This window comes from Colias croceus, chromosome 12 (assembly GCF_905220415.1).
Source record: "Colias croceus chromosome 12, ilColCroc2.1".
Lineage (NCBI taxonomy): Eukaryota > Metazoa > Arthropoda > Insecta > Lepidoptera > Pieridae > Colias > Colias croceus.
The window spans coordinates 5,026,197-5,052,315 of NC_059548.1; the positions used below are offsets into that span (position 1 = coordinate 5,026,197).

General features: G+C 32.0%; 1 protein-coding gene across 2 annotated transcripts in view; it reads right to left on the bottom strand.

The window, feature by feature from the left end:
- Positions 1-287: 287 nt before the first annotated feature.
- LOC123696273 (TWiK family of potassium channels protein 7-like) overlaps positions 288-26,119 on the bottom strand; it is an 85,353-nt gene continuing 59,521 nt past the window's right edge. For both annotated transcript variants that reach the window (XM_045642348.1, XM_045642347.1), the window contains 5 exons: positions 3,515-3,694; positions 2,556-2,740; positions 1,702-1,921; positions 1,234-1,456; positions 288-1,057 (listed from right to left, as the gene is read on the bottom strand). In XM_045642348.1, coding sequence (XP_045498304.1) covers positions 583-1,057; positions 1,234-1,456; positions 1,702-1,921; positions 2,556-2,740; positions 3,515-3,694 — 1,283 coding nt within the window. In that variant the 3' untranslated portion in view covers positions 288-582. The remainder of the gene's footprint in view (positions 1,058-1,233; positions 1,457-1,701; positions 1,922-2,555; positions 2,741-3,514; positions 3,695-26,119) is intronic.

Below are 26,119 nucleotides of genomic sequence, written 5' to 3' on the forward strand. Positions count from 1 at the left end.
AATCTTCTCTAGTGTGGGATATTTACTGAATGACTTTTAGTTAGCTTCTTTTATCCCTCGTCATTTACATTTGTAACAGAACAGACATTGCTAAATTCTGCGGTTAGAAATGTATTTGCAAACTAGATTTAGGTTTTGACTGACTACATTTTGGATGAAACTAACAAATTGTTGTACCTACGACTGACTATGAGTATATTTTGGTATCATTAATCATTATGGGATTAGCAATAAAACACAATTACAATTCACACAATTTTATTGTTTTATTACAACGTCAGCCTTGCTTTTATAAATATTTATACATATACATTATTTACATCCATCTCTCCTCGCTCTCAAACAAGTATAAAGTCCGTAAAAAGTTTCAAATATTATTCAAATTATAATCAGTTGATAAATGCAGATATATGAGAAAATAATTCTATTTTATGATAGAAGGATAACAAGAAAATATACACGGTCGAAATTTAATATTGTTAAACACATCCAATTATACTGGACAATAAAATGCATTCACAACAATGATCATAACATTCTCAAGTGATTGTCGGTCGAGCTACATTCGCTCTTCTCGTAATGTCATTGACGAGACAGGCCTAAGCTGCTGGCTAGTTGCGAACACCGCGCCACAACCTCATCTTGTAGGAGACTAAACGACATCGCTATTAATATAAGTCCAAAAACAAGATAAGCACAACACGCGATCATTTGAATGTATTCACTTTTGGAGTACTCTGCGTTGGGTTTGGAAGTAAGAAAACTGGTAGGAACAAAGTCGCCGAAGCCGATAGTTGCTAAGGCGATAAAGCAGAAGTAGGCGGCGTCGAGGAAGCTCCAGTTTTCCCAGGCGGAGAAAATGGCGGCGCCGATGAAGATGTACCCTAATAAGAGGCAGAGGACGATACCAACGGGTATGTGGCAGTGCTCGATGCTGTGGCTGTGGTTTTGAATGCTGACAGCTGTACTACTGCTTGGAACAGCGCAACTCTTCTGTTTGTGGTTCTCTTCATTCCATATTAAAGGCACTCGTGATGGTGTATCGTGAGGACAGATCCTAAAAATAGATTATCATTAAACATAGATATTTTTCAATTATTTATCAGCATGATGAAATCCTTGAACATGATAACTTTAAACTTTATGACTCGGGAGTACAAATTCATACTGTTCGTAATATATTTTGATATTTACTTTAATTTCAAATTGAATTTTTCATATCTAACAACTTACGATTCATCAGCATCTTCAGAATCATCAAGGTCCTCATGGCTTCTGTTATGTATAACCTCTCCACACTCCTCCGCTATAAGCTGTTCGATAACTGCTCCACGTGGTCTTTGTATAATCCTCCCCTTTCCCCTCCCTGGCCCGTGCACTGTGGCCATGCACTTCGTATTGCCCATAGTTTTCTTCCTGTCTAATGTTTGTGTTTGTGATGATGACGTATTGGGTTCTGTAACAAAGATACATATTTTTGTCTAATTATGAATATTCGTCTGTATATTTTATAGTATCGTAAACTGTAATCTTCAAGTGTTGTGCGATGATGTCACGAAGGCTTATCAGTTAGTACGTCAAATCTCGACAATGTACAGATGAAGACGGGAAACAGCAAGAGCAGCATGCATCCAAAAGGTAATTAGATTTTATTTAACTTTTTATACAGGAAATGTATAGGATAATATTTCAAAAATTTACCCTCAACAAAGGCACTACGCTTCACTCGTCCCAATGTAGCAGATCGCGGGCTTGCTGGCGCCTTCTCGAAGACCTGCGAGTACTGGCCCCTGTCTCCAGCTCTTGCCTTCACAGTTCCGGGAGACCGGTGGCTTCGAGGTGGAAACGATGTGTACTGATTGCTTTCTATTGGCTGAGGAAGAAGCCGCTGCTGTTCGTGAAGTTGGAAGTGATTTTCCATCTGAGAAGAAAAGTTTGGTCTATGTATCACGTTGATTTATCACATAAACAAGGAAATCTAATTAATACTATTGCTAAATTTATGTTTTATTAATTACTAAAGTTAGCAATTATATTCATTTTTGGAATTATAGCACGTAAGTAGGTAATGAAATATGACTACCTTTATCAGTGTGAAGATCTAAATGGAAAAGCAGGATAATTCCGAAGTAATTTACTCCAAAACACTCCGCAAAAGGGAAAAAGATACAGAAATATTATTGTGTATTTTGATCCTCTAATCTTAAGCGTACTTCGCTTCGGTGACTATGTACTTATCATAATTCCCTGTCCTTTACGTATTTTACTACGAAAGAAGTTATTATATTCAACGCATTTGCATTATTCTAACATTCTTTGTATTATCAAATACTTAAATATAATTTAAATAGCATTAAAAAAAAACTTTTTATAACATACAATTTACCTACACAGTCAATCAATTCATAATAAAAAGTCTCGTATAACAACACAGATACATATTTTCTGCTTGCGCATTTAGAAAAGTCTATAAGAGAAACATTCAACAAATTCCTCGTTAAGAGATAAAAGGACTATCCTGCTCCTCTAATTCAAAACAACCACGATTAAACTACCTCATCCTTCCTCCAATTATTGGGCACTTTGTTGTTGGTAGCTCTCAGCCAGGCAAGTCGCGCCAGCCTTGCCAGTGATGCGCCAAGCCCCGCCAAGCATGCCAATGCCAGAGGCACCCCTGCAGCTGCATAAGCTACAGTTGCAGCTCGACCAGCTGCTGTTCTTGGTGACACGTTGCCGTAACCTCGATGTAAAAATAAAGCTTTTGTTATTTATAAATCTTCCTGCGTTTTGTCGTAAATTTTGTTAACATTACGTTTGGAAGTTCTTAGTAACAAAGAAAAAGTTAAACTCGTATTTATTTATCGCATACATGTGTTTTTCATTCAAGCATTCATGGAAAAGCTATAAAATATCATATCTACAACTTAAATATAACATCTTACACTTCATTTGAATTGGAAATTGAAAAAACAAAATGATTGGCACAAAACTTTACACACTATATTTTCAAACATTTTAAATATTTGACAGGGTTTGTTTCAACCTAAAAAAAAATCGGCAACACTTCTTCGGACACGTCTGTAGATGCCTATGGGCTGTGCTTACCATTCCTATGCTCGTTTGCCTACTCTCATATTAAAAAAAAAAAAAACCTAAAGATAAATAACCAAATATTTTCTTTATGGTTCTATAAGTATACAGCTTTATCAGCCGTATAACAGGTACAATCACACTTTTAATTAATATATTAACTCCGTCCATTATTTGGATACTCTCAAAACGGAATAAATTTAATTAACGACTGTCCTCAGAATATCACCATTAAGCACACAAACAGCACTAAACAGAATCGTGATACATACTTTAAACACGTTCTTTATGATTAACCCATTTATTCGCATTGTATCATTTTTCGTTCATGTATTTTTGAATGGAAAAACAGTCCTATATATTGAGATGATATTTAAACAAAAATTGAGAAAATCAATAAACAATTCCCATTTTAACACCATACCTATAGTAGTAATAAGCGTGATGCAGTATATCAGCGCGCCAGAGAAGGTCCACTTGGATTCAAGCGCCAATACATGTGCGTCTGTCTTCCGCGCCGCTGCTACGATCGAGGTTTCAAACTTTCGGAGCTGCTCGTGGACCAGCCTTGTCCAATTCCTCTCGTATAGGACGTTCAATCGCTCTGGAACAATGGAAAATAAATATTTAATAACTAGTCTTATTATTTATAAGTGTTAAACCTCTAAAAATATATTGTGTTGTGTACGTGTATACTTGTGTTGTAAGGCAGAAAAATTCATTCAGTTAAACGCGCTTATAAAGGAACGACTGGTCTTAAATGAAAAAAAAAATATATATATATATATCACTGTGTTGGAGTCACATTATAGATAGCTTTTTGCAACACGCGCCATTCTCAGATATCAAATTTTAAATTATTTTTAAATGCTAAAGCTGGTTATCCCTTTAGTTACTTTTATAATTTTACGATTATTATCAATCGACTCCCATCGATTAAACAACTAAAATATTGTGTATAGTATAAATGTATATTGTCCGAATGTAATTAGTGAAGTAATATTCATGGAACGATAACTAGAAACTAACAAAATATGACTTCATTATGGAATATAATTATTACGTGTAAACGACGTATGACTTCATTACGAAACATAATTACAAACAGTAAATTTCTATGACACTTGTACATAAACTAGTGACCTACCTGCACGCTTTCGTTTATGGAAATTTATTTATTGGACACCACCTACATTTCACTGATATAAAAATTTAAAATGAATATAATTTCTATTCATTCAACGTACTAATGATAACAATACGCCAATTACAGATAGTTTATATTAAATGATAATATGAATATTTATAGAAGTTTTTTGACAGAAATGTTTGAAGGACAGTCTTGTCAATATTCAGATTTCACTCTGTGTTTCAAGGGTACCTTCTACCTACTATTGGAATAGTACAGCAAATTGAAAATATTTGATTTAAGCCATTTAGGTACTACCGCACCTTTCCGCTCTCTATTTTAATATACCTATATATAAAGATGTATATTGGACTTATTCCTTGTAACTATTCATCAATGGTCATACGTGGATCCATAATAAGGTCACAAACTAAGAGAACAAGGCGTCATCGGGTCGTCAAGCTAACAACGTACAAAGACGTTCGAAGCACAAAAGCTTGACAATTATCTCTGTTCTAAGACAATAGCATGTTTTCACGGCTACAATAGTTAATTTAACAACGTCAGAGCACGTCACGACTTTGACTTGTTATCTAATTGAGGACATAATGTTGCAAATTAATATTTGCCAAGTAAATATAAATGGAATTGGCGCAATTGTTTTGTTTATAATTAAATCTAATTATTAAACGTCTAGTTGTTCATGTATGCCATGTTTGTGACATGTTTAATAATTTGTGTTCGATTCCTGGTTAATATCGATGGTTGATACCATAGAAAATATTCACATAAAAGTTCACATGGAAATAAATAACATAATTCAACATAAAAACACTATTTCATTTAAAAATACACTAATGGATTCACAAATCCGTTTGGAATGTGCATTTACGTATGAAATACACGCTTTGTATTTTATTTTATTTTTAGGGGGTTTAAAAACCTTTCAGTCTGTAAACAATATACAATAGAACAGTACTCAAACTCCATCTCAAACATTTACTTTTTCAATTAGACTTCTTCTAGAAGCACTTTTGAATCGTCATATTTTTAACATTTACCACCGATTCGTAAAGCAGTATCTATGGAGAAGAACCGGCAAGAAACTCCATAGCTGTTGCTCTTTTAAAATCATGTCAATATTCTCTAATGAGATATTTAACTTGACATGCATAATAAACATCAAATAAATCCTTTCGTTCGCAAAGTCCCAGAGTAACGGGGTCACTGAAATTATAAAGAAAACAGCACAATTTCTAGGGCTTGAGATTTCGCCGATAACATTTCAAGCTAAGAGGCCATTATAACTTCGATGGAGCTTCGTCGAAATTAATGAGGTCCGCAATCAGACGCTCTGTTTAGTTTAATCAAAACTGAAAAGAGCCATTTAACTTTTAAGAGCCTTAGCCTTTCTTTAACGAAAGCCTGTTTAAAGAATTAGTTTTTGTTAATTGCGTATCAACGATAGCGGCCTTTGGGTAAGTCAAAACTAATATAAACTAATCGCTTTGCCAACTTTATTTTAGCGATTTATTTTGTTTTATTAGATATTTTACGAAACAATTATTTATGTACTTGGTTTATTTGCTTACAAAATTTTAAAACACAGCATAATTGTGTTATGAAAAAATAAATGTAAATCGTATTCTTCTTCCCTATTAAAAAATTACTGTTATTTTCGAATATCTATATTATTATATATCTATATTATAATCAAAACTGTTCTGTAGAGGTACTATGCAAGCAACTATGTCGACGAATTTTTTATGAGACTTGCATTGTATTTTGGAGAAAGTTTTCAGTCTGACCTTTAGACAGACAATGTTGCATTTTTAAAGCTACGTTACATTTCTCCTTGGTTGAATGTCGTAGGTAGTTTGAATTTAAACCTTTTGAAAACTTTATCATTCTTTTCAGATTATTGACGCAGAAAAATTAAATATAAAATTATTTATTTAATTCTTATTTAATTTATAGCGATCTACAAAGAGCTTATAGAGCGTATTTTAATATTTTCAGAGTATAAGTTAATATTTTTCACGACCTTAAAAAAATATAGATTTTCTTTCATATTTCAATGCGAACCTCAAAGAAGTCTGAAATATAAATTAGGTATTAAAAAATAATTATGAATAGTAAAATATTTACCAAAAAAAATAATAATATATAAAGTTGTAGAAAATGTTTTCTTATATACGTGAATAATTAATTTAATACCGTATTCTGTACGTCAATTAGAGCGGCTAGGCGAGTGATGGACGTACACAAACAACAATTATGTAGTTCCTACTTAACACTTCCTTGATGGGTTTGTATGCAACTAGGAGTCCACCCTGGCTTCACTTTTTTTTTTTTTTTTTTTTTTTATGCTATAGGATAGCAACCGAGCAGACGCGTCGCCTGGTGTTAAGCGATACACGCCGCCCATAAGCATCCACTCCACTGGGAAGTGGATGTGTTGCTATCCTCAAAGGGATTTGGAAGGATTTAGGGAGAAGGGGCGAGGATGGGAGGGAATGAGGATAGGGAAGGAGAGGATGGGTAGGGGATGGGAAGGGATGTGGGCCTCCGGACCCCTCACTCACCGTACGGAACGCGACAGTAAACTGTCACTATGGCGCCGATATTCTGTGAGGGTGTGGTACCTTCCCCGGTGCGAGCGTGGCCCAATTCGTGCCGAAGCATGCTCGACTCCCACTTCCAAAAAAAAAAAAATTAATTGATATCTCTATCTTCTTGCTATTCTACTACTACTATTAAAAAAAATAAGACGATGTATGAGTGCTTTCATAATACGATCTACTCTTTTATGGTTCACAGGATTTGTGAGAAAATTTTACACACAGATACTAATAAATAAAGAAGAAGAAGCTTGTGTATGATTCACAAGTCCAGCTTGAGATTTAAATTAATATTGTTGTGGGCTTGCATTTGCTTGCATATGCTGATGCACATGCATAGAAACGTAAGACACCATCAGAGTTCGCATTTTAAATTGTAGGTACCTACTTTATAAATGTATCACTACTTTATAATTTATGTAGGTACTTCTTACATCCCATTTAGGCAAAAATGCGGTTAACAAGAAACAAGTCCTGAAATATTCATCTTCGGAGGAAGTATAACATCTATCGATCCCTCAGAATTGTACAATAACAAAAGAAACTTTTTCATTCATTTCGCGATAGAATTTAACTTTACTAATCGTTCCTTAGCGTGTGATAAATTAAACGTATATTTGTTTCTAAAAGTTTCGACTTGTTTGATTCATGCGATTGTTGTTATGATTATCTTGAACCTCAATTATATTATGATGGAAAGTGCTTTGGCATTGTTACGGTTAAAAGGTTAACCATTATACCCAAAGAAGACAAAATTTAAGCTAGTTTAGTTTCTATGCACTGTTTGTGTAGGTTAACATTTTAAATAAAGGGAATTTAATTAAAATATCAGTTAAATACCTAGGGAATTGATGTAGTAATATATATTATAAGTTTAGATATTATGTACGCGGATAATTACATTATTCACTTTCATAAATGTATTAAACAACTTACGAGGTTTTTACGCCTACTGTTATATAATATGTATAATTCGTATACTTTATAGTGTAGTACAATTCAAGCTCTCTACATAGGGGTCACATTCTTTACTTGCAAACACTTTCGAAGAGAGATGTCAAATATATAACGAGGACTTGAAAGCAAATCGGATTGTTCATGTTTCTTGAATGGGAAGAATGAAGATAAAAATGCTGTGAAAAACATGTATAAATTCACTGAAGTATAACTCGAATAGAATTTAATAAAGAAGTCTGATAACATGAAGAGTATATTAATAGTGGGAACTGGGAACATAGGATTCGAAACTTTATTACAATGTTACCAAACACCTACATACTGTACTTTATCTTATAAAGGAAAAAAAGTAAACTTACTTTTGTTACAAACAGTAATATTAAATATACTTTGTACCTACCTAGAAAGCTTTTTAGTCACATCAATAAAAAGCTAGTAACTTTTACGAACGTGAGATAAGTATGAACTAGGAAAAGTCTCCGTATAAAAACCATGCTTGAGTAAAAACGTGAAGAAATAAAATCCAGTGCATTATACATCGACTGACAACTATATAGGACGAAGGCAGCTTACATTTTATTTACACCAATAAACCCTAAACTTTATAGACACGTCTTACCAAAGTAAGAGTTTCGCGCACCCTCATAAAACATTTAACGACCCGAACGAAAGTAAATGAAATTAATTTTTATATTATCCGTCTTTACTTCAATAAGCTAATGGTTAATTTAACTCACACCTCACGGGAGATTCTATTTAGCGATATATTTCTATTTTATTATCTCTTTTTTACACTCATGTATTTTTCTTGCATTCATATAAAATTATCGTTTCTGTTAAATGCGTTGGTATTAAAAATTGAAATGTAACGTTTTTATAACATGAAAATTAAATGCGTGGCGAATAAATTTGCTAATAAAACGACAGTAAAACGATCAAAATTATTATTTTTATTAAGGTACTTATCTATGAAAAGCGTTCGCTAAGCAATAAAATATTATCTCACCATTATTAAGGGACATACTTGATAAATTACAAACATTATTTTTACATCCATTCTATGAGATGTCTAGAGACCTATTCAGAATATGATTATGATATTAGGGCTGACCTGCATACGAGGAGGAAGAAGAGTATGTCTCTATATAAAATAATGACTGTTTCTGCAAATACTGTGAACACAAAATACGTAGTTTCTATCTGCTAGTGTTATTTGAAGTACTTACAGCTTAACTTACAGCTTAAGTACTTACAGGCTTGTGGCGAAATTATGATTAATAATACATATTTATTATTTATCCTAAATATAGAGATTAGATGCTATAAATAAAATAATATTCTCTAAGAGCTTTTTAGATAAATAATAATAGCAAATGAATTAAATATTATATTATTAGACTGGAATAGCTGAACGACGACCAACAAACACGGTTGAGTAAAGTGCAACCACTAGGTAAGCAGAAGTGATTGGAGTAGTTTGATTGTATTTAAGTAAATATCATCGCCTCAGTGATTGCCTCTGTTAGGATCTCCTAACATTAGTGTCAATTTCAAATCAATATAGTATAGTGATAGCTATCACGTTCTGTTGACGAAGTTAAAGGTTGCGTCCGTGGATGTAGGAAATATCTCCCTTTCATTTGATAGGAATATATTATATATTAGAAAAGCTGTCCCGAAAAACGTTGTTCTGCCTTATTATTTTCACTTAGGGATATGAAAAGACCTACGATATGCACACAAAATTTTATCAGAATAATGTCCAGGCGTTTCGGAGGAGTATGGGAACGAATAATGTGACACGAGAATTTTACATACTTATTAATTTTTTTATTGGCGTCAGTGTGTGCATGGGCATGTGCTTGTGTGTCCATATGCGTGTGTGTGCAAAACTAATAATATTTGTATTTATTCGATCACATTGTGTAATGTGTCTCCGATACGTATTGAGAGGGTTCAGGCCCAAGAATGCTTTATTTGATTTTCGAACCACGAGGGTAAACTAACATTGTCAGCAGCATGATTGAGCACCTTTGGCAACAAGGAAGAGGCAGTTAAATCTAATTTAGTATTAGATATAACATTATATTTGTACCATACGTTACGATAATATTATCGACACTTGTCTTCGTCTAGGTATTTATAATAATCTATGAACTATCAATTAGTGAATTAAGTCTTTGATTTTGTACTTACTTACTCCTCCTTTCCTAGCCGTACTCATACATTAAAAAACCATTATTTACGCGCAAAACCAGAACTAATAACCTCAAAGCAAAGTACGCACAAAATAACTTCGCAATTCCCCATAATGAAATGAAAACATGCGATACGGTACGCAAAACGCCCGGTGCTAATGTATTCTAATAAAAATAACGCCTGAACGTGTGATAACAGCTATGTTACATAACGTAGGCAATACTGGTATCGCCTGTAGAATCACGAACGTTCAATACAGCCGAGATAGCTTGCAGTCCGTGCCTACACGTGGGTTTTTCCGCAAATTGTCCAACAGATCGGATCTATATTGAATTCCCAACTTTTACGGCGACAGATAACTGGATACGTGTCTATGAATAAACCTGCTTCGAAGAAAGTGCGCTGAAAAAGTTTAACAAGTCTTTGATAATTTTAGATAAGTAATTCTAGAAAAAATAATCTTCTTAATTTAAAGGCTCTTTGCTCATTATTTATCATTAAATAGGCAGTTTAAAATAATATTTCAGACCATACGATGCCGACGAAATAATTTCATTAACATTAAAAATTCATGCTAGAAAAAGCGGCCGACGCATGTCTTATAAATTAATGTAAGTGAATTAATACAGTGTTTTTACAACACTGTGTTTACGTTTAAGCATTTATAATTACGTTTTATTTATCGGAAATTTGCATTTTCCTGCAGAGGCCATTCTTACATTCACAACATATTGAACATCTTTTTTCATGCGAAAAATTTGTTCATTTCGAAAATTGCTTCAATTTTATAACTCGCTGCATGTCGATTGTAAAAATACATTCGAATCAATTATGAAATTATATTTGTAGAAACTACGTACTTCATCAAGTATCATTAAATTACCCGATGAAGCGCACCTACTTTCAAGGTTTGTTTTTTTTTCCAAAAGTACTCAATTTTCTAAATTATATCAATTTTCGTAGTAAATAGTTTGAATAGCATTAAGAAAATCGTTAACACTGAGATCTAGACGAAAAGAAACTTGAGAGGTGTCATTACAACTTTTGTTCTTAATTCCGTCTAGTCCCCCTTTGCTATAAATATTTAGAATTTTTGTTTTAAAAAGAGACAGGTTCAAGGGATAAATAAATAAATAGGACCGTTCCTCGTATTTTGGCCTGCGTTGAAAATAATTAAACTGGGAAAAGCGATTTGGAAATAGAGATTCGGTTGGAATTCCGATTTGGAATCGTCACTATAGAAGGACGGCCACGGCATAGACTATTACTTACTTAATGTATGGTTCGATAAAATTATGCCTGATAGAAAATAATATATACTTAAGTATTTTATCTGTTATAATGATAAAGTATATCTAATAATTAAAATCCAAAACGAAAACATATTCAGTAATCAGTGTGTAGTTATACCTAAATCAATATTCAATAAAATTGTTACTGATAAAGACCAATTAGAATAGAATATAACTATGTAAAAAACCCTTTCCAATACTATAATACTATAACTGATTCAAAACATAATATGAGAAGACCTTCAAATAAAGGCATCTGCACACTAACGTCAATTTCGAATGAATTGAACATCACATTAATCAAATTGTACGTAGTATATATCTGTCAACTGTGTATATAACAATTTAAATAACTCTCTCTAACACAATATAACCGATTCAAAACATATCAAGAACATAGACCTCCAAATAAAGAAACCTGTATACTAACGTCAATTTCGAATGAATTGAACATCCCATTAATCAAGTATAATTGGTCACATTTACGTTGCGCTTTCGGCTATCATTCTGTCACGCTAACCCCCTTGTTTCGATCAAACTTTATTTCATTTTCTTCCATTGTTACCGTCGCTAGAAACGGTCGCGATTTATCACGGAATGATTTAGAAGTTCAGTTAAACGCAGATTTGATTTAAATAGCTGCTTTTAATGGAAGGAAGGAATTAGAAACATCTGTACCTAGTCTATTCAAACTCAGTAGTAATTATACGTTCATTAAATTAGATAATATTTTTAATTCAAATAAGAACTAAAACATAATTAAAGATTCATAGTAAAACTTTAAAAGCCAAATAATTATCAATTGTCAAATTCCATAATAATATTTTTTAGAACCAGTTCGAAAAGTATCATTACATCGAAACATAATTTTTAGACATCAAATTGCAACAAAATCCCAATTACTTTTTAAGACGTAAAATTTAATTAAAATAACTTTGCCAAAACCATAGTATTGATTAAGGTGCAAGGCCCATGCACTTTTTTTTTGCAAAAGTTTCTTATTTTCAAATGTGTATCAAACAAAATTCAAGACTTGTTAGGCAAATAAGTAAATGCGTGAAACTCGTACCTCAAAGCTGATTAAAATCCCGACTGGCATCAAACACAGACTTTTTCAGCTCAATTAAAAGTTTGACGGGTAGCAAATAGCTACTGTTTCGTACCAACCCGGATTAGTTAGGAGAGGTTTCGTGCCAAAGTGCTGTATATGTAAATATTTTCAGCTGTTTCAATATTTGTGCTCTTTAATTTTTATATTTGTCATTAATATTATAAACAAGATCTCCGCCGCGTTTGTCTGTTTGCCGAATCGCGGACAAACAGAGGTTTCCGATAAATAAATATAAAGAGCGTGAGTGTTGAGCACACGTGCCAGAAGTGAAACTTCTTAGGCAAGATTCAATGTGATTCAAAGACACCAAAATCTTCGCCTTACTTCATGAAATGACGGTATTGCCATGACGTGACATTGAAATTTTAATCTCAATACGCCTAAAGAAGTTTCACTTCAACAGTAGAAATTTTCATACTGTTTTTGCATATGGATATTGTGGTTCTTGAGGCAGGTATCAGTTTATAACACAGGTTTATAATTTGTTAAATTTAAGGCAACACAGTAGAGAAGGAGTTTTCTTATAAACATTACATCCTTTTTTCCATGGTTCAGTCAACCATATCGATACTAATACTTGAAAAGAGGGAAAAAACATTTCTGTATTTTTGAATATTTGTAACAAATATACCACTGGACCTATTTTAAAAATTCTTTCAGCAGCAAGCAAGGCTATTCGTGAGAAACAAAGGGTATTTTTTATTTTTGTTTTTATCCCAGCTTCACCTGAGCGGAGTTGTTATGTGCAACTAGTATATTATAAACTAAAATAGTACAATTTAGCATATGAAAACTTGTGGAAAAAATACTACAAAGTTTTGTAAAACTCTTCGTTAAAGTTTTCTTATTATCTGGTTACGAAATTGCGTATTCAGGACAGCCTAAAATAACATTTCCCTTCCGTATTTATAAAATACAAGAGGATTATACTCACTTATTCCCCGACCAACTTAAATCTATCGAAACAGGACGCTTTTCTAGGATAATTTGTTTTCAAAGGGAAATCTATTTCAACAATTTTCAAAAACGAAAAACCTGTCAACCTAATATTGAACTAATTTAGTTCTTTTACTTAAATAGTATATTATAGTCAATTATTTATTAAGTTATGCAGTTATGTACTTCTCACCTACCTCCTCCTTTATTACTTCACACAGTGGGTTGCCTGGAAGAGATCACTCTTTAGTGATAAGACCGCCCTCTGTGCTAGTCTAGCTATAAGTTTTAGTTTTAAGTAATTTGTATTATTAACTAGCATAGAAAAGTGTAACAAATAAAAATAAATCAATTTAGAGACATAAAGTATCTACAATCTACATATTATGTGATTTGAAGATATGTAATTAAAAAAAAATTATAACAACGTCTTTTTCAAAGTCGGTAAATAAATCCGTAAGATATCAATAATTCGGCCAACTAAGAGCCGATGAAAATTCCATGATTCCATTATTATATTTGTATCTAGAGGACGGGATAAGCCTACAGCGGTGGCAAAGGTAAGGAATTTCAACTCCAATACAAACAATTGTTCCAAATGGCCAAATATTTGCGGATTATAGCTGTATTTATTGAATAATATCAGATCGGTTTAGGGTTTTGTGTAAATAAGAGTGGGCAGATTATTTTTGTTATTATTTTATTTATTTTTGTTTTTCAAGAAATACTAAGTTTTTCAATTCATATTTCATTGTGAATTTAAATGTTTATTAATTTTCGAAGTATAATTCCGATTGATTATTTTGAAAATATTTTCACATACAATACTACTATTTAAAACATTTTCTTTTTTTATCATAGCAATCCCCAGAGAATATTTGTTTAACATACCTATAGCTTTATCTCTAAAAGCAAAGTTTTATACAACCGTAATACGGAAGTTGAAAAGTTGCAACTTATCTATTTACTTTTAATCTTTTCCTATCCTTGAGTTTTTTATAGACAGCATAAAGTGTAGTTAACTATAGAAAAACATTGTATACAACGTATGAATTATTCAATAATTTTTAAAGATTTTATCAAAATCTACATAATCTTAATATATATAAATCTCGTGTCACAATGTTTGTCCTCAATGGACTCCTAAACCACTTAACCGATTATAATAAAATTCGCACACCATGTGCAGTTCAATCCAACTTGAGAGACTAGTTTAAATCTCAAATCGTTTTAGAGAAAGCGGGCGAAGCCGCGAGCGGTAAGCTAGTATCTAATAAATATTTTAATAAGATTCAAACCAGAAAACTGACATACCTACTACCTAGATAGTTATGATATATGTTTTCAAAATGCAGTGTCATACAGGTAAGTAACAAAACCCAAGTCTTACTCAAATTCCAAATCAAGTTTAACAACGAGCATACCACTAGAATCAAATGAATATGCAATCGAAGTATCGTTGATAAGAGTCAGTTGACTTGTTATAAATAGCAGCAGACTGATTCTGGACCTATCTCGTTATCTGAGTGCAGATTGCGAACTATTTCATACTCAATGAGTAAATGATATCGAATTTTTGGATTGTGTATGTTTTTCGATACTCCAAATTGCTTAGTAGGTAAGTCTCTAATAGCATATTAAATAATATGTTGAAAATACATGCAGTCGTTGGAAGCTTTAATTTTACGAATTTATAACAGTTGGTGTCATGGTTCAAATATAATATTAATATTCTTAGGGCTTTATTGTTCAAAAGAAAAGGATAAAAAGCAAAAATCTACAAAATCTTATTGAAGATCAGAATATAATAAGATACGTTTGTTATTCAAATAGAAAAATCCCACATGAAAGCTTATGAATTACCTACCTATATGAATTTCGTGCATTTAAAAAAAATTAGATTACATTTATGTCCCCCTACTTTCATTTTTTTCCACTATAGAAACTACACTACTAACACTCCTATTCTACATCTCGTCACTTTCTATCAGGTGGGGACTGGGGTCAAACGTCGACCAATCTATGTATAAAAAAACTATAGGCAATCTAACGCATTATTTTACGTTTTCTTTAAAGGATATAATTCAGTGGTTGCACAATATATTAAATGATGATATTGTGCAACCACGCATATCGCCAAAAAGTTCAATCGCAGAGACAGTTAGCGTTTCATTAACATCTCGATGTGACTTTGCAAACACAATGTTAATTAAACATTAATTACGAGTAAATGAACCAACAGCTAATGACTCATAAGAGTTAATATCATCTTGCCGAATCATCTCCCATTTCTTCTTACTGATAATTATTAATGAAAAAGTGTTTGTCCTTCTTATACGTGGCAACGGAGCGGAGCGATTATATCGAATGATTTTTGTATCTAGACATAGTTAAGAGGCTAGCCAATCAAATAGGCTACTTTTTACCACGGTGGAATATCTCATTGCCATTGGGTTTTCCTCCATATATACGATGCGGGGAAGCGAAAAGATAGCAGGCATAAAACAAACTGTTAATTTAAGTAGCCTATGTTACTACCACAGTTCTAATAATTACAACGACACGTAAGTCAAATTCGTCCAGCGGTTTCATTCCGCTTTGGGCTGTGTACATACACTCGAATAACAAAACCCTTCTTTTTTCTAGTTGATTAAAAATGCCCATAGTGATTGGTGACATATAGTTTGAAGATCCCATCGCCAATCAAGGGCACGGCAGACGTGTACAAAGTTCTTGGCGCGCTGCCAACTAATTAGGCATGTAAATGGAAACTAGCGTGTCACGTCAACACCACTATGGAAAAAAGCTATACGCTGTTCATATTTTTCGTACATTTATTAAAAAGTTGTCATAACTAGTTGATCACATGTGGATTAAACGAAGTAAACTCTTAAGACTGTGATAGATTTATTATCATTGTAGATACCTAGTTGTCTTTTTATCTAAAGATTGTCATTTTAGATTTAGTTAACTAACATTTCTACAAGGGATGTATAACGTAGTAATATTTGATATAACGAGATAACGTAATAAATAGTAGATTCAAAAATAAAATGATTACTTAGTTTTATTCATCTTGGCTAAAGCGAAAATATGCGATTCATTTAAAATGCACACTTTTATGATCACACTAAACTTCTATATTTTTTCATACTTTATATGCACAACTTTCTTTGAATATAAATCACGATAGTAGAAAATAATCTAAAGTCACTGTATAATAAATTTATGATCGAAGTAGAAATTGTTTGCATTTCTTAAAAATGTTTTCGAAGCAATATATTCGCTAAGAAATGAGAAAACATTTTAAGAAGAGTTTCTCATCGACATGCTTTAACTTTGATTAAACTATACAACTAAGTATATACTTGAAGAGCTACCACAGTAGATAAAACTCGCAAATGAATTAAAGGATACTTCTATCTTTGTAGTAACAAAACTACAAATTCACTTGAATTTAAAAGATTCTATTTATATAAATATCTACTTAACTTTGATATTTTAATAATTTTAATAAATATTCCGTCTCTATCAACTTACTTGAAATGAGAAAAAGGTAACTTTTAAATTATCATAAGTAATGGAAGTGTTTTCTTTCAACCAGTAGGTTTCAAGTTATTTTTACTTAACTTTTTCTAGCACTACATTTAGACGAACTTTGATAGATAAATAAAATATTAACCATTTATTTACCAAACAACAACTTTTACGAATATACATATTTAAGTATAGAGAACTTCAATATATTCGAATCATTAGTTTCCCTACAATAGAAAATTCTCGAACTACGAGTCACATGTTTGTGTGTAAACAGCATTTAGCGATATTGCGAAAGTAATAGCTTTTGAATTTTTGATCAGCCTTTGAATGGTATAATGGTATTGGAATAAGCGAGTCTTTTAACGCGAAAATTGTTGTAGCGTTTCAATAGTTGTACATACATAATAATGATTGTCTTCACTTGTAAATTTTATTTTATACTCCTGCTCCTCTTAAGTAAAATAGAAAATATGAAAGAGTAAATCTTGCTTCGGAGACAAATAAAATAAAAATCGTATTCGATATCTCTTCAGCAATACGTTATAAGTGGTGAATCTAACACCACTCTCTTTTATATATCTAGAACATATAGACAACACAAATAGGTGTTTAACATGGACCTAGCATGGCCGTATGCTAAAGGCTGTATAAGAATATTATAAATATCAGTCTGATTATAGCGTCAATTCTCCCTATTTCACGATTAATTTGTCCTTATTTGAATTCACTTTAATTAGAGCTGTGGAAGTTGAAAAAGTTTTTTTATTAGATCTCACCTAATCAAAACCTCCCAAGAGTTTCGCTGAGGCGATGTTCCGAGTCATTTTAATAACTTGTTACTCAAAGTTTTATGACACAAACTTTGTCTTTGCTTTTTTGAATATTTTTATTTGAGATGCTACTTGGATTGTTTGATCTTGCACGTAATTAATTGCGGCTTTCGGAATATTTTACGTGAAACAATTTCAAGAATTGTTGTGCTCTTTATTTGTTTTATATTACCTACATTTTCGTTTTTAACATTAATTGGATATGTGTAATTTGTTTAAATTTTTCAGGTAAGTAGGAACTCTTTAAAATGAACAAAAATGACTAAATAAAATCAACTATAAATATTGAAATAAATTAATAATTTAAGCTCTTACGTGATTAGAATGGATAGTTTTGTTATTTACGTAGACGTGTGGTATGGGATTACTTTATAAAATTATCTGTGTTCTGTTTATGTGTTTTGAATGATAAAAATACGCAAACATTTTTATTTGTTGTTGTTATATTATGTTCAATAGAACAAAAACAAGCCCGCAAATTTTATATTTCTTTATGAGCGATTGTCGGTCAAAACAAAATTAGTAAATAAACTAATTTAACTTGGTTTGCATTCCATTCGAGAATTTACTATTTTTCTATAAATATATTCCTTTATCCTTTATCTTATTTAACTAAGCTATATTGGAATATGAATAAACACGAAATTGATAGTTCCAATTTATAATAATAGTTCAATATTATAATTTCATAACAGAAACTTCAAATGTGATGGATGGAGATTGCAACAAGCAACGATTTTGCTTGCTTTATAAAATAGAAAGTACTGCATAAGAAATTAAGTGGATATAGATGTAATATATGTATAATTTATGGTATTGCCGTTTAAAATTATATAAATATGTACATACATCCATACTTATATTATAAATGTCAAAGTAACTCTGTCTGTCTGTCTGTCTGTTACTCAATCACGCCTAAACTACTGAACCAATTTGCATGAAATTTGGTATGGAGATATTTTGATACCCGAGAAAGGACATAGGATAGGTTTTATCCCGGAAATCCCACGGGAACGGGAACTATGCGGGTTTTGCTTTGACTGCGCGGGCGATGCCGCGGGTGGAAAGCTAGTACGACATAATTAAACAATAAAACAGTATAAAACTTCGATAAGATGGTTCTCTACTCAGTTTCTCACTTCAGTAACTATGTCATAGTGACCATTAGTAGATATTTAAATGCATCAAGTTTACACCAAAAATGTATTTTATTCATATAATAACGACGAAAATAGAAAATTTCACTAAATTACACCTTTTACGTCTTTCAAATAACACCTGAAAAGCAAGACAAAGTACAGATTAATATTATTCAGTTCGCGCTTAGTCTTTTTCCGCCCCATTTACTTCAAACAATGTACTTAAAACGGCTTCTTCAGTACTGTATCATTCTCATAGTGTAGTGGAAAGCTTTACTCCACTCTCTCTGAGCAATTACAGAATTCAAACGCGTTTCACTTTATATCTTTATTTTTACACTAGCCGTGCCCTGCGGTTTTACCCGCAGTGCTCCACGCCTGTTGGTCTTAGCGCAATGACAAATAGCCTTCCTCGATAAATTGGCTATCTAACACCGAAATAATTTTTCAAATCGGACCAGTAGTTCCTGAGATTAGCGCGTTCAAACATACAAACTCTTCAGCTTTATAATATACAGTGTAGAGTTTTCCTACGCAATACAAATACCTTGAATGTGACCCAACAACCTAGTATTTTTGCGCCGACTAAAATAAATAGCATGTCTATAAAGGCGACTTCAATTTCCTTCAGGTTGTTAAGTCAATACAAATTACATTTTGAAAGAAATAGTGACATTTAATGCTTTTAACTCTCAACAGGATATTAAAAAAGGAAATTTTATTAGGTACTGATTTCTTGTATTGTTAGTTTGACGTTAACTGTAAAAGGAATGTGATACGCATACATTTCAATTGGAATTTAACTGTGCAAAATTGGGTCAAGACTCAAGTGTGAATCTATGTTGATATAACTTTTCATTATTTTATAAATGGTTTTTAGGTAACTTCTACATTACCGTCTGAATTTTTATAACGCGATCAACATGTAAGAACAATCAGATAAAACCACAAAAGTCGCCTGCAAGTTTTCGTCAGAATCTGCGACTGCATATGAAATTAAATTTTCCATTTTTCATAACAATGAAAGAGCAACACCCCCATACACCAATTATACATATACAGAAAACTTGAGGACTTTATTTTTGATTTTATTTTTAGTATCGGCAAATTACCAATGTTTCGTTGTATAAAGTTCTTAAACTTTTCTCATCTTTTACCACTACTAATAGATGGAACCCAAAATAATATTTAACATGCAAGCATTCCATTTGACTTTGCACAAAAACCTCCCCAGTTACGGTATAAAAGTTATTTGTGAAATAAATTTTTACTTCTGTAGTTCGGTAAACGTAATCACGCGAAAAATTTGGCATTCAAATGATGTACCTATAGAATATGTTTTTTATGAGTCGATATTTATAACGTGAAACTTCAGCTATACCTAACCATCATATATTAACTGAGATTTTATTCCTGAGCTTAGCACGTTCAAACAAACAAAAAACTTTAACTTTATTGTAAAGTATAATAGATAACAAGTTTCTAAAGTGCTACGACGAAGACGACGTAGACTGTAAAGTACGTTTAAGTAGACTACATGTTTCTATTTTATTAAACTACTAGTGTCCGCCCCGGCTTCGCCCGTACATATTTCGCAATAAAAGGTAGCCTATGTTCTTTCTCAGGGTCTAAAGATTGTCTGTGCCAAATTTCATCGAAAACGGTTGATAGGTTTAAGCGGGAAAGCGTAACAGACAGACAGACAGAGTTACTTTCGCATTTATAATATTACTAGGGATAGGTAAGTTTTGATTTTCTTATAATCAATCGGTTAACTTATTCTAGTTCGTTCTGAGATGAAGACACAAAAAACAGTCGCATTGAAAACCTCTTTTTTTTAAGAAGTTAAATTAAATATTTTAAAGTCCCTTCATCACGCTGTTATATTCAATTTTTTCACTTTTATTACAGCAATAAATCAAACATTTCAATGATATTTATTATTTTACGTAGATAAATACTATTAGATAGGTATACAATATACATTGGATAATCCCTTGTTAGTGAGGATCGTCTAGTTGGCACAGCGAGGTCTGGGATTGAAGATTGAATTGTAAATTCTATTCAATTGTTGTTCAAGTGTTTCTATTATTTATTTATGTACTACAATAATATAGCTGTAAAAGTACGGTGTTAATATTTCACTATAAATTTAATAAATTTGGAACATTCATCATGTTAAAGATACATAATATATATTATATACATAATATTATATCAGTCTACTTGATTCAAAACGTATACCGTTTTAAAAAGGCTTTCATATAGAGCATGTAGATAGTAAAGAACATGTTCATACATTGACGTAGCACCAACATAACCGCATGTTATGCTTCAGATAAATTGTATCCTACACAATTTCTATTTAGCTTGGTTAGTTCCAATTTTATCAGAACCGATATCTCTCGCTAGCTTTAATAGAAAGGTCATGTTTGATTGCCAGCGATAACTACCTACGTCAGATTTTCAACGGTAACATACGTCAGGGTTTGCAGTTTGAGGGTCTCAGCACACATATGGGATCGGAAAGGGATCGTAACCGTATCGCCTCGAGCCGTTCAGAATGGTTTGTATTAAACTCCCTACTGCAACGCACACTAATCGGAATAGTAACGTAATCGCCTCGCCTCGGAACAGGCTCCGAACTTGCAATTCCAGCGCTAACGGCTCATCGTCCCCGCGCTTACGTCTCTCCGTCCCCGCGCTTACGTCTCCCCGTCCGCGCTTACGTTTCTGCCTGCTACGACTTGCCGTATTTGCCATTTTTAGGCGTAACGCCGGTGTCGCCTAGCCGTAGCCGAGTTGACGTACAGGCGCTGCTGATACGCTTTCGTCACGTGCATACGGTAGGTTGACGCCTGGTTGACAGCGAGGCGAAAGGCGTTACGGTTACGATCCCTTTCCGATCCCATATGTGTGCTGAGACCTTGATACAACCTAAGTCCTCGATATTAATTCATTATCTGATATCTAGGAATTGATTCTGGGTTGTTGGAATTAATTGGACCTATTTTATATTGTATAAATTATAACACTCACTCACTCACTCACTATAATTACAATAGCAATAATTGAAGCCTAATGAAAAGCAAGAATGATTGCTCATCCCAAATTAACGCAGTTTTACTAAATACATTATAGGACATTTAAATAAATTTAGTTTAAAAAATTAAAAAGTTGAAACCAACAAATTATAAAAATCCCAACAGAATAGAATTCATTCATTTCCGTTCATAAATAAACCACATTTACTCGACTGAATGCTGAAAAATTTTTGGAATCCATTTTATTTACGAAAACATTAATTTAGTGATGGGTCTCCTGTTTGCTGACCCTTTCTATATGCAATTAATTTTGCGACATTCCGCCCCAACGGCTTTTAACTTCCGATGAAAATAATTCGGAAATACGTTCTAATTAAATTTCTGTAAATATCACAGAATACGTTTTTAATTTAATTATGACACTTTATTGTACAGTACCAGACATAAGAATAGCAAAACAAGGAAATGAAAACGTAAACATGGCAAGTGTACAACAGACGGCCTTATTGCTTAAAGTAATATCTTCCACAAAACTATAAAAATAACGGACATGTACGACGATGGTTAAATGCGGAGGCACAAACCAAGAAAAAAAAGACGGGTTGCACTCCGGGTGTGCCGGCAGAAGTGAAAACTTGATTATTAACGTTCAGCATGTTTGATATTTTGGAATGGTATCCGTCTTACGCATGGAATATAAGGGATAAAAAAAAAACATCCGTCTTACGCTTTTTCGATCAGGCCACGTGTCCTGACGCGAGTTTAAGATTTTATACCCAACGCCGCTAAAGAAGTTTTCACTTCAAAAATAGAAAACAAACCTTCGAGATATAAACCTAAAAAGAAATTATACCAAATATACTAAATAATGACAACAAAAAAATGCACAGCTAAACGTACTTCTGTATCCTATAATTAATTTATCTAATGATTAGAAAGTTGAAACGTCACGGACAGTTCTTGTAATTAATTTCGTTTCAAAATAAAGATATTTGCGACCGAAATTTCTGATACCGTAGCTGAATTTTCAAGTACTCTGCTAATTTACTTTTCTGAAATCTCTGCGGAGAAATTAGTATAATTTTGGGCTAAAACTTAAAAGCCATATTTCGTATTGAGCTATATTTCGTAGCAGCCGCAGCTTCGCCTGCAACAACAATAAAATCGAATTCAAAAAATTATATACTTACTTAAACCTTTCTTTATAACCACGCTTTCCATCAGTGAAAACAAAATGAAAATCGGTGCAGTACTTTTTGAGTGTATCTACCGATCGCGACCAGACAGTTTTATAATATTATATTGAAACATTAATATTTAATGTTAATAATGAAGGTATTAATAATGTTGTAAAAAACGAAGATAATAAAATTATTCAATTAATTTTTCTTGTATTTTGATAACCGTTGTTTTGTTAAATCGATACTTAAAATTAATTATAGAACGATTATTCAAATTTTATTCCGGCTCATTAATTCCACAGAAACTATTTTAATCGAAGTCATTCCAGCGATAAATCAAATATTGGCGCGTTAATAACAAACGAATGATATGTCCATTTATTTTAATTAATAAAAGGCAAATATATCGATATAATGAAGTGAACATTTCATCGCACACAATAATTGGACTATTTTTATTCGTAAACTATAAAATTTATTAAAGAATTCTGCCAAGCACTCAGATAAGTTTTTGACTGTGTAAATTATTTATCTAGGTGTAATGAATTTAGTTAGTGTTCAGTAGATTATAAAAATTAATTCTTCTTGTTAATCCTCTGTATACAATTCTAGAAAATTGACAAAAAAGAATTAACGGCCACATGGATATAATAATATTAGCTAAGTATTCTAATTCAGATTTTAAACTAGTTTTTGTAATCTTGTAGGTTTCTCTTCTGCACCGAAAAATGATTCCGCCTACAAATTTTTAACCTTGCAACGAAAACATTGTCGATTGAAATCAACCTCGCAACAATGTGCCCATTCTATGGAATTCACGTTCATTAAACACACCTCATAATGTATACATCAGTATAATGAAACGAAATATAATTTAATCAAATTGCTAAATGTAATTATCAATTTTCATGATGATGGATTTTCAGCTCAACGAGCTGCGTGTATTCACGCTTAAATTAAATCGAGGTATACATATTTTGTATAGCATTTTTAATATGCAAAAACAATCGGAATAATATAAATAATATAGTATCATTGTTGCATAATGTATTTATTAAATTACTTGTTTTTGGTAATAATATATTTCGCTGTTTTGTGCATGGTTAGGCTGTATTAATTGCTATGCTGGGGATTTTGCGAAACTCTATATATTTCGATGTCAAAACGTTGACAGCTCTTTGAGAAAATGCTTAGGTATACTTCAATTAAATATATAGAAATACTGCATTGTTACCAGGGCTTTGGATCAATGTTATTTAATTACCTGATTGCTATAAAGAAACCGTAAACTAACCTCAATTTTGGAAAGAAAGTATAAAAAGTTAATTTCAATATTTTTCTCAAAATAATAGGTTGGTTTAATGGGAAAAAAGTGTAAATAATTAAGTCGTAAAAACTAACCCTTGTTATGACGATAAAAATGCTAAAATAAAACCAATTCATGATATTATGATTTATTTACAAGCCACATTTCATCGCGCAATCAGGATCATATTTCAGGACAAACACGTTATAAATTTTACCGATGCTTTGGGAAAATTAAAGATTTCGGAAAGAAATGGTTCTGTACAAATTATTCGAAGAATTTATTTATGAAGGATGTACCTAATGTAAATAAGTCAGGTACCTATATTGTGGAAACACTATAAAGTATAACTAGAAATATCTGTGTTGAAATTAAAATAAAATTTTAATAGAATTAGCTTCATCCGATAATCAAATTTGGATCTTCTCACTCAACCGACTGACCTCTACGTGTGTGCATGATTGTTCCACTGAACGTATTATATAAATAGATAATTTTTTAACGTTCATGAAAAGAGGAACCCTAAACTTATAACAATAATAAACACGTAAAGAAACTATTTAGATTATGATCTCATAAATAATTAATTTTACTTAACGTGATAATTTACAGTAGTCATGTTCCAAAGAAATATTAAATTATCTTTCATTTCGTTCCATTAACAATGGAAAATATATATTTGCCCTTAAAATTGTTTGAAATAAATATCCACGTAAAAAGTATTTAAAAAAAACTTTCTACAATAATTATGTTCTCTTATCTTTCTGATTTTGTTAAGTCACCAAAATCACAAATATATCGATGTAAACATCATTTCCGAAATAATAATCATAATAAGTTTACTGACATAATTACTGATTAACTAGCGGTCCGCCCCGGCTTCGCCCGTGGTACATGTTTACGTTTTCTCTACATAAGATCCATCCACGTACTTCAAGGAATATAATAAAAAAAGAATTATCGAAATCGGTTCAGCCGTTCTCGAGTTATGCGCTTACCAACACATTTTGCGATTCATTTTTATATATAAGAAAGATTGTAATTTAACCTTGTTTATTAATAAATATTACATCGCGGTCCTTTCATAAAATTGTCTATACCAAATATAATAAAATATAATTCGTTATTCTCTACAAATAACAATATCATCAAAATACAATGACACAAAAAATAACGTTATTACGAAAAAAGTTCAATAGATAACCTCTACAATGCACCACCTACGTCTTTACGTATAGAATATAGATATTAGCTTTCTATAGTTATGCTATATATTTATATTATCTGTGGTAAAGCATTGAATATTTTGCTACGATATATGAGACTCAATTTGATTATTATAACAGTTATTCCAAGATTAAGATGGCTTCGTGTGGGCGGAGGGATTTCAATTTACACAATGTAGACAACAATATACTGGGTATAATAGTCTGAAACTAGTGTATAGGTTCAATGGGTAGATGATTTGGGATGTAAACTCGATTTGGCAATTGCTTTGATTGAAAATTATAATGATTTTCTGTATATACTATCTATACAATGATTAATGATATAGTTTCGTTGTAAATTGTATTTTCTACCAATAATTTTGGTAATTTATGAAAAAAGAATTCTCGTGGAAGGAAACTAGAAACATGTTATTAGATTCGAGTAAATAAGTTCATTTGATCAGAGATCAATGAAATAAAAGCTCTTCCAAGAATGTAAGTAACTATAATTACGTCATCAACTTACAGATAACGTA